This window comes from Pundamilia nyererei, unplaced genomic scaffold (genome assembly GCF_000239375.1).
Source record: "Pundamilia nyererei isolate P.nyererei 1_Seehausen unplaced genomic scaffold, PunNye1.0 scaffold00128, whole genome shotgun sequence".
Classification (NCBI taxonomy): domain Eukaryota; kingdom Metazoa; phylum Chordata; class Actinopteri; order Cichliformes; family Cichlidae; genus Pundamilia; species Pundamilia nyererei.
In genome coordinates, this window is record NW_005187529.1 from 312,863 (window position 1) to 323,779 (window position 10,917).

General features: G+C 37.5%; 1 protein-coding gene across 6 annotated transcripts in view; it reads left to right on the forward strand.

Annotated features, from left to right (window-relative positions):
* Positions 1 to 10,917, forward strand: part of cobl (cordon-bleu WH2 repeat protein) — a 67,032-nt gene that overhangs the window by 30,052 nt on the left and 26,063 nt on the right. For all 6 annotated transcript variants that reach the window (XM_005743136.1, XM_005743134.1, XM_005743139.1 and 3 more), the window contains one exon: positions 2,364 to 2,546. In XM_005743136.1, the coding sequence (XP_005743193.1) occupies positions 2,364 to 2,546 (183 nt within the window). The remainder of the gene's footprint in view (positions 1 to 2,363; positions 2,547 to 10,917) is intronic.

Genomic DNA, 10,917 nt, shown 5'->3' on the forward strand with positions numbered 1-10,917 from the left:
TATTAAATATATGTCAGTAACAAAAAGTCAGTAAGTTAATTTCCTGTCCATAAAAACATGAAAGGAATTCCCAGGAGATTCAGTGTGTAAGTCATGATCCTAGTTATACAGAGCTTCAAAAGGTTGACTTTGTGTTACACACTTTGTAATTATAAATGTGCTGTGAACTCCATTTCCCCCCAAAAGAGCTGGAGTACCTTTTGTTCTGTTTTCCTCTCTCACTGTTTCCACACATTTCAGATTGTTTACCACGGTGAAAAGGGTGAAAAAGTCAGGGAGAGTTCATGTGAATTTTCCACTTTGAACATTATATTTTTGTTGAGGTGAAAACATACTTTTGTTTTTGAAGATTCCATATGGGAATCGCATCATTCCTCCCTTCCAGCATTTCTTTTTTATTCTGTCAGCCTCTGTCTGCCATCTCCTCTGCCTCTGCATCACTCTGATGTTACTCCTGTCACAACATAGATGCACAAGTCACACAACACAGCGAACTGTTAAAAATGACAGAACAGGCTTGTGGCACATATTTTTTATATATATATATATAATATGTGTGTGTGTGTGTTCTGCTTCAGTTTCAGGTGGTTCTGTGTTAATATTCCCCTTTAAGCCTTCCATTTGTGTTTTTACAGTCATAGACATATTGAGTTTTGCCGTGGTTATAAGGATAGAGGTAGTTAGAAGCTTTTATTTTATTGCACAATAGTAAATTATATATTAGTGATTATATATTAGGAGGATAGTAGGGCTGGGTATCGTCAATGATTTCTAGAATCGATTTCAATTCACAAGGCCCTGAATCGATTCGATCCACGATTCGATTCGACTCAATTCAATTTGAATCAGGGAAATTTTGCCTCAGTCAGAAATATTATAATTCAGATCAGTACATTTACATATTTTTGTATCTATAAAAAGGAAGCTGACACTTTTGAGACTTTATCAAAGGTGTGAGCATCACAGCAGATGCCTTTGTGTCAAAGTAGCTGAAGATAAAACACAGAAAAACATGAAGGTGATTTTCCTGGCCTGGGATTTTATAAAAATATTCTGCAGTATATCAAAAACGAAAGAAAACCATTAATCAACATATGAACATTACCTCTGAAGTTACAGCAGTTTTATTAGAGACACAGCTAAGCGTTTTGCATTTTGCATAATTTAAAAAAGTTTAAATTTGTTCAGTAGCCCATTGAAAGGCAGAAATAAGGTTTTCTTTTCGGAAGTAAGTAAAAGGGAAAAAAAAACATCGGCCGACAGTGCTGTAAATAACGATAGTCTTGTGTGTAACAAGCAAGAAAGAAAAATTGCAGGCATGCTATACTTTCCTTATAGATTTCTTTTTTTCTGAAGCCTTGTTCTTTTCCCATCCTTCCCCACTGTGAGATGTTATAACCTAAGGCCCAATTAATCCTAATGACCTGAACTTTATGCTCCTTTTTGCTCTGCTTTTATGTTGTATCCAGGCATTGTCTGAACTCATCAATTAATCTGCTTTAAAGCACTTTTTGTTTTCTTCGATCATGGGGTTTTGAGCTGTGGTTTTGGTGCTCCTGTTGTTGCAAAGGTCTGTACCAAGCTGAGCCACAGGAAGGTGGAGGTTTTCACGAGCACTTTAGGCCCCCTTTGATCAGAAATCGAAACCCATTTTTGTTTCAATGCTTTGGTCGGGAGCAGCCACCCTTTGAAAATGTGGTCGCACTCTCAATTTGATCAAATGTTGCAATAATTGTCATGACTGAAGAATAGACTGAATTTTCAGAAATGTTCCTGTGCATTGCATTCATAGTCTGTGCACGCGTGCATGTTTTTATTAATTTTGTTTGTGGCTTTCCTAGATGTGGATGTTAAGAATACACGTGTCAGCTTTTACACTAAACATAACCCTTGAAATCAAGATTGTCAGTGAATCAACAGGATATTCTGCTGTCTAATAGTTTTCAAGTTAAGTTTGGATACACGTCATAAATTAAGAAGCAACTGGGTTTCATTACACTTAGTTGTGATTTTTGACCCAAGCAGAGTTCTGCACCATTTTAAATGATGTGCTAAACATGTTCTTAAACTCCTGTAAGTTTTATCCCCTCATCTCCAAATATGGTCGTTAACATATTAGATGAACCCAGAATGAACTGGATTTAATTTTTGATAAAGACAGCTCTGAGCTGTCCTTGAAAATTTAATGGCAATTTAGCCATCAGTCATTTTTATGCTTACAAGTCAGTGATCATATTTGTTCCTTGCTTTAAACTAATTACAAAAATGTTTTTCAAACTCTTAAATTTGTACATTTTTTCATGTTTCTTCCTCCCATTTGTCAGTCTGATTCCCTCTCCTTTTATTTTTCATGTTACCCACAGGACGTGTCCACAGTATCTGGGTTCTCCAGTGGACCTAATTGGTCCGGCACCTTGGGCCAGTCTCAGTCTGTCGCCAGTATCCCGAGGTTGTCTCCCAAGGCTGAGACCAAGAAGAGGAGGGCCCCACCACCGCCTCCTGCCCCTGCACCCAGGATGGAGCACACTACAGTTGAAAGCTGTCAGGTGAGGAAACAGTTTAACCTGTGCCAGATTTATGTGTGTTGCTCTTTATGTTTGTGTTTCATGACAACGCTTGGACTGGAATTGTGAGTTGTGAAATTGAATCCATATCCTGTGTTTTAAAGCAGTAAGTCGTACCAGGAAACACAAATGAAATTAGTTATTATATAAAGATGCACTGTATATGCACATTACTTAAAAACACAATTTCAACATGATTGGCATCATTTTAATGACACAGCTAATTTTGTGCATCTTATGGAAAATCCGCATCCTAGCAAATACAGTAACTCTCAGCTTTCAGCACTGACCCGATGGAGTATATTTGAAAGCTGCAATCAGTCTGATGCAGAATTTCCTTTAGGTATTCTGACCTCAAAGTCAGGATGACCTGTATTGTCTACAATAAGCAACAACTCCCTGCAGTCTTATTATTCTGTTATGGAGGCATGCTACTAAATGTTGTTTAGCAACCAACATCCTTCTGCCCTCCCTCTGATAATAGGTTTTATTTATTTTAAGGAACCAGTGATCTTAAAGAACATTATTCAGCATCTAAGCATTTAATGGATTTTTGCTTAATTATTTCAAAAAAGAGCAGAGTATGGAGTAGAAAAGTCTTCTGAGAAATAATGTGTGTACTGAAGGGGGCTGCAAATACAATCCTAAAAGATTTGATTCACAGTCTCTTGTTCTCAAAACATTAAATATGCAATAAACAATATTAACTAAAGCACTAAAGACAAAAATACCACATAGCCACGAGAATCAATGTTCATTATTCCACATCCAACTTTGTGTTTACCTCAAGTTAACTTATCAGAAGTCAGCCAAAGCATTCAGCTATCTGTGTCCTTTAGTTGATAATGGCAGAACAACTACAAGAGGACCCTTTGACAAGACATTAATACACCTTCAGTGTCAACTCACCTTCTAAATTGGTGTCCTCTTTATTAGAATAACTGAAACGTAAATATAGATATTTTATATTCCTGTGTTTTGCAGTCCTTTGTGACTCTGAGTCATAGGCTCCTTATAGCTGCTGAGCAGACAGAGATGGTAATTTATCTGTCCACCTGTCAGATTAAGAGTTATGACAGATACCAGGGCTCAAATAACCAGACACCACCCAGACTCACAGGAGAAGCTAGAGTTGGGAAGGTTATCTGAGGACTTGATGGACAGTCTAATAATAGATTTCTTCATTTTTTCCGTATGCCTTCTCTAAACTGTTAGCCTATCACATGTATCGTAATGCAAGGTCCTACTGCGGTGCAGGTCACCTGTCACGTGTCCTTGTTTTTGAATATTTTTGATGTGTTTAGATTGTTTTATCGACAGTTCAGGTGCACACATTTTACAGAGTAAAAACAACACATAAAACTGAGATAGTCACTTAGAAATGAATGAAGGGACTTTAAAGGGTTGTTTGATTAAAAAAACAGACTATGTGTAACGACGCAACAGAAGTGCAAGGAGTCAGGCTTTAGCGCTATGCCTGGCATGTTTGTGCTTCACGAAGGTGACTAAAAAAGATGCCATAGCAGAGAGGCTTCTCAGGACAGTTTCTGAGGGCATATCAGGACACTGGCATTAACGAGCTCTTAGTTCTTGAATATGTGGTCCAACTGCAGATGTTAAATCAGTTTGCATTACATTTAAAAGTTGTACTTTCACATTTACATTCGTTGTTTGAGGGGGTGGGGTGCTAAACTGGGGGGGGGGGACTTGCAAACTTTTATGTCTGTAGATGAGTTCAAGCTCCAGTGAAAACAGATGTCACACCATAAATTTTATTTGTTGAGCAAATGGCCCAAATAGCTTTGGATAATGCAGAAGTAAACAGTTGTCAAATGTGGGGATTTTTTATATTTTATTTATTTTCATTTTTATTTTGTTTTAATTTTTTTTGTTATATTTTGCTTACTCAGACATGCCGTGAAAATATCTTCTCAGTTCTGCAGCACGTAGTTGACTCTTTGACACATGAGATCATGTGAACGTGCATGTTTGATGATGAGGACAACTGGATAGATGATAAACTTTTATTTATCATATATTTGCATGTTGATCATTTATTCTTACCTATGTTTTTAGAATACAAATTATCTTAAAAAAAAATGCCAGTGCATTTTATACAGAGCTTGTGTCTTTATGTAAAATAAAAACACAAAATAGGAAAGTGTATTTTTGTCTTTCAGGTTGTTTTTTTAAAAAAATAAAACATTTTTTTAGAAACTGTGGGCATGTACGACTATTAAAATAGAATTCAGAAGTTAATGAATTTCTTTTTAAGAACCCGAGATTCTTTCTTTCAGTCATTGACTTTGTAACAAACATTGGAGAGTTTTTCTGGGACTTTGTTACACAACCAAACAATGACTAACCAGTGAAAAACATCTTCTTTTTTTTTTTTTGCTTATTTGCTTTTTTTACAGTTACTATCAAAGCTGCACTCTGGGGGGCGGGGGTTCTCAGATGGCTGAAAACTTTCTGACCTTTTCCGTATTTTCCGTAAATTTAACAGAGTCAGCGTTCCGTGCGTTCTTTCTGAGAGTCATAGGCAGTTTTTACAGGACACAGGTCATCTCAGGACAGCTCTCTGTGACAGCTGTCCTCATTATAGAATTCCCTATGCGCCAAACAGGCTTAGGTAGTCAACTAATTATGACTTACAAGACAGTAATTGACACTGGCATTGCAGTATAAGCTATAAGAATGATGAGATTGTTATAATGAAGCTAAGTGGCTTTAAATAGACATCAGAGACCAGAGATCATTATGTGTGGCCATTTGTATCATACAAGCAACATAGTTTGATTAAAATCAATGACAAAATTAGGAGGGTCAGACTCTCTTGATTATTGACTATGGAAATAAAGCATTCTTCACATGAAAGGTCAGAGTGTTGAAAAGCCAGCACCAGTTTACACCCTCTGTGTCTATCCCCAGTGACTGATCAGAGAATGATTAGATGCATATAACATTTAACTCAGTGGTTCCCAAACTTTTTTTGCCACGCGCGCACATGCATGCGCAAACACATCCTTTAACCACACACTCCCGTATTTTGCTCCATTGCGCTTTATTTCACACCTCAAACAATTAGTAAACAATTAACTAAATACAAGCAATCTGCAATAAATTACAGGTATTAAAAAAATAAACTACTAACTCTTTTACGCTACGTCCACACCTACATGGGTATTTTTGAAAATGCAGCTGCTTCTATGTGTTTGGACCTTTCGTCCACATGTACGTGTAAACGAGGAATACAGAGGTACTAGAGTCACGTTACGCTGTGCGCCACGTTATTGTTTACATGAGATGAATTGCAGAATGACAGATAGTCAGCTTAACAGTACTTTGTCTCTATCTGCAGGTTTACAGGCTTACATATACACACGCAGTTAATGTCCCTCTATTTACAAAAGCAGAGGCGTCATGGTGTGATTATTTTACGTGTAGTTGTTTTTTTTCTGTGTAATAATATTCAACATTGCTATCAATACATTTTTCAAAAAATGCCTCTCTGTGCAAAATCGGTTTAAAAACATAAACAACTGTGGGATACTGTTTGTCCGGGATTTGAACCGGGGGAACAAATCGTGGCAGGCTCAGCCTGATGTTATTTGTATCCCACTGTAACTTTACTATATAAAGAGCTAACATCTCCAAAGTGTCAGGAGTAGTTAGTCATTACAACAAGTGTTTGTGAACTAAAAATCAAGAATGTGGGATACTGTTTGTCCGTGATTTGAAGAACCCAGCGCTGCTCCCGACGAAGGGAAAACCAATTCTGCAGGGGAGACCTACCTTGGCACTTGTGCAGGTGAAACCAAAGGGAAGATATGCTTCACCATATTTTCTAGTCTTTGGCTTAGAATGAAGTTGGTTTGGAAACATATTCAGCGATGCTTCATCTCCTGCTTTGCATTTGTGTGGGCGCCCCGTCAAAAACCTGTCCATTATGCTAGCAGTGTCCAAGCGTTTTGTTGGGTTTTTTTGTTTTTTTCCTTTTCATACCGCGCCCCCCCTGCAATGGCTCTGCGGGCCCCACACTTTGGGAAGGTCTGATTTAACTGAAGCCCTGTCCCTTGTTTTTCCTTTTTTATAGAGGCCTTAAAACTGAATTGTATGTAATCAGGATAAGTTTTATCTAAACTAGTTTGTATTACTTATATATTATTTGATCTGAATAATGACGAGCTGTTTCAGAGCTACGCTATTAGCTCAATATATTGATTATGCAACATTTTTAATGAGTCATTACTATGAGCTTAAAAGTTCACTCGGGATACATTGCAGAGAGGTGCCTCTTTTATATGAACTTTGGACGAGTACACTCATTGCCCTGCAAAGATTACAATAGACAAGAGACCAAAGTTTCAGTAAAGCTGTTAGGGAACTAAGCAACACTGGTATAGTCAGTGATTGCTGGTTAATTAAAGTGCAAATTCATGTTTTTGATTATTCTTTTTAATGAAAAGTAGGAATTAAAGCTGGCTGTCAGCATCCAACTCTAGTTGTAACGACGGCAACAGCTATTTTATTATATTATTTTATATTTTTTATTTATATACAGCAATAAAAGTGACACTCTGGGATTGGTGTCACATTTCCAGATGAATGTAAAACAATTCTCTGCTATAGGAGAATTAGATGCTCTTTGATCAGTTGATGACTCCAGCATGGAGGGAAGTTACAGCTTTGTCTTTTTTATTTTCCAGCTCGACAGTCAACAATCTGTGTATGTCTTTACGAGAGACAGACTTAATTGAATTATGTTTTGGAACATCGAGCTCAGAGAAACACAACCTTGTTTTTTTTTTCCAGCAGTGATAGGCAATCTGTTATTGTGGTTTGGGATGAAAGCCGTGTCTGTGTTGCCTCGTGTGACAGAGAAATTGAGAGAAATTCTGAGCTCTCTGCTTCACTGCCCGTAAAAAGGAGATACGTCTTGAATAAACACATTTTTTTGCTGTGTGTACACGAAGAGTTAGGACATTTGAAGTAGAGAGTAAGAGAGGTGATAAAGAGAAGTGAGAAACTTTGGTGAGAGGTTTGCAGAGACAGTCAAAATAAGGTAACATCAGTCTTATATGAGTATTAGGTGTGTGTTTAAGTTGTACAGCATTAACAATGTATTAGCTGTGGGGTCATGTTTCCAAAATGCAGTACAGCATGAAATCTATTTGGCATGTCCTTAGCACCACCCTCACCTTGCAGGAGGACTACACGACAGCTCAGAGGACAGAAATATTATAAAGCGTGGTCGTGTAAGCAGGCTGTCTCTAAATTCAAATGTTTTAAAATATATTACCTACAGCTAGTTTATCTTTCAGTTTTTATGTCTTTTTTCCGCTTATATATTTAATTGTAATAAACATTTTTGGACTTCTGTCACCAAATGATAAAGTGAATTTAATTCGCAGTTCTGCTTGTAGTACTCAGCGGACCAGCTCCATGTTAATGGCCCTGCAGTGCCCATAAATTTGGTTTTTGGCATGTATGCATGTACATACCCAGCAGTTTCTTGTTTGCTATTGGATATGTGTGGAGTTCCTGCATGGATTTTTTTGTGTGTTTCTCTTCATTTCTCTCTCAAAAGACATGCGAGATCTATTCAAGAACAGGCGAGTAAAACAAAGCAAAATAAAAGAAGAAAAATGTGTTTATTTGGTAAGATATCCTGTGTGCTGTATGGCACCACTGTGTCACTCCACATGCTCTAAAGAAGTTGAGCAAAGAAGGAAAAGAATGTTATACTAGTGCCAAAGCAAATACATCATCCAGTATACTATAGATCTGTCATTAACTTTCCTTTGGAGCTGTCAATTTTATTGACGTGTGCTATGGCCAATATAAGCAGGTGTCTGGCTCTAGCAGGACAGTATACATTTTACAAACTTGTTCAGAAAGGCTTTGACGTAGATGTTCAAAGCATGTAACAGAAAACTTGATTTAATCTCAGTCTAAATGTGTCTGACATTTGCACCATCGTCGGTAGTACATTTACATAATTTACAAGTGGAAAAAAAATGTGTATATGAAAAAGTTTTAAAAAATGCGAACATAGAATTAAACTCCTCGAACTTAGCTGAACTACATTTTAATTTTACAGCCTTCAGTTTTTACACTCTTTTCCTGTGTCCAGTTCCAAGTTTGTGTTCAAAGGGAAGGCTTTTAACTGTCCCCTCACCCCATGTGTTTAAGTTCAACAGCTGCCCTCTCTGAGCCTGCTTCTATCACAGATCAAATCATTTATCCTCTTTGAATGCAAACTCAAATAGAATCAATGGATTTCTTTCTAAAATAACATAAGGTCCTGTCCTGACATGACTTGCAATTTTTCGCCACAGCGGACTCTTAGGTGATATGATTATTGTGGCTAAAGTATTGTAAGATGGCACAGTAAGCATTCTTTCAAACGTACTGAACCTTAAGGCTGTGTTAGTATTAGTTAGGGGCCAGGATTAGGGGAATATTTGCCCCTGCCATGCGGCCTATATATGAAAAGATCTGTTTGCACTTTGCTGTCAAAACATCTTATGTATGAAACCAGGGTCTGTTCCAGGAAGCAGGCTTAACAAACTCTGAGCCTAAGCCTAAACTCTTGAGTTGATTAACCCTGAGTTGGGAAACCTTTGGTCCTAAAACAGATCAGAACTACGCAGAGTTAGCACAGTCAGCTCTTGAGTTAATGTGTGAGTTAATGTGTAATGGGAGAGAAAACATGGCCATAATTCAGCATGGTATCTGAGCTTACATTTTTATCTAGTACAACCGCAAATTAAAATGATTGCATCCCAGTTTTAATGGATCATAAAGCTAGAATGTTGCAGTTTATTAGATTAGAGGTTTAAATCTATTTGTTCATCTGAAACCTGACAGGGACATACTACGGGTGACGGCAGCTAAATATAAAATATTGATCAAACTGATTAGACTGTTTACTTCTTCACCTGTGATTCAGTTACTTGGAATTATAATGTCATAGTTAAAAAGACTTGCGCTGTATGTTATATTAAAAATCGTGACTACCAGCATTTAATCACTATGTTTTAAAGTATGTAAATTATTAACAGAATATTCTGCGACATTATCTATCTTGTCCTTACAGTGATGACAGAAATGTCATAAAAGAGCTCATGTTGAATATATTTATTGGGTTTTCTGCTAATGTCTAACCTAGTTTCAAATAATGTGTGCTTTGATAGTAACTGTGAGTGAGGAAATAAGGAGTCACAGAGAAAGCCAGAGTATGCATTATCTGGGCTAAAGAGGACAATGACCATCTGATTTGTTCCTATTGTTACGGTCTTGGATTAATGCAGTAATAAAAACAGTAGTTTTTCCCTGATTGATCACATGCCAGCTGGCTCAAAAACCTAAAACTGCAAAGACTAGCAGTGGTGTGCTTTTACCAAATAAAGTGTGCCTAGCTGACCTTGTCTTAAAAGGCATTCGACATAAGAAACACGACTGCAGCGTGTGGTTGTCAACATTGATACACACTCTTCCACATTTTAGTTCAGTACAGGAAAGTGAGCGATGACGAAGACAGTCCAGCTGCTTTGTTGTCTCTCATTAGCACATACATACACAATGACGTCATCCTTGCTGATGTGCTTAGACACACACAAATACAGAGCAGCCCCCTCTCATGTATCCATTATATCCTTTTCACGTTCCACATTACTCTTGTTATGTTGCCCTGTCACAAAGGCCTTCACCCATCAAGAGTCCTTCAAAAACAACTGATGAATGGTCACGCTACCAGGATGATGCCTCCATGGGTGGCCCTATCTGATCAACATGCTCTGACATGGGGCCCTTTGCCTTCCAAACCACGGAGTGGAAAATTTAATTGACACAGCAGACTGTCCGCGTATCACCTTCTGTGCTTCATTCTGTAAATGTCCATTCCCCTTAAAAACTGCTCACATGTATCACATATGTTTTTTGTTTGTTTTTTAAAAATAAAATCGCGTAATGTCAGGGAAATGTGGTGATTAATTATTTTGATCAAACATGTGACAAGGTTATTTATTTTATTTTCCACTTGCTTTCTAAGTTTAGAGACATACAAACTGACCCAATGTACAGCATTCAGTTTAAATGCACTTCTGAGACAAAATCATTGCAGAGAGAAACCCGTTTTCTTTCTTTGTTTTGTTGTGGTCTTGCTGGTAACTTTACCGTAGAACAAACAAAATTCTGCTTTCAATTCAATTCAATTCAATTCAATTTTATTTATATAGCGCCAAATCACAACAAAAGTCGCCTCAAGGCGCTTCATAGATACAGAGAAAAACCCAACAATCATATGACCCCCTATGAGCAAGCACTTTGGCGACAGTGGGAAGGAAAA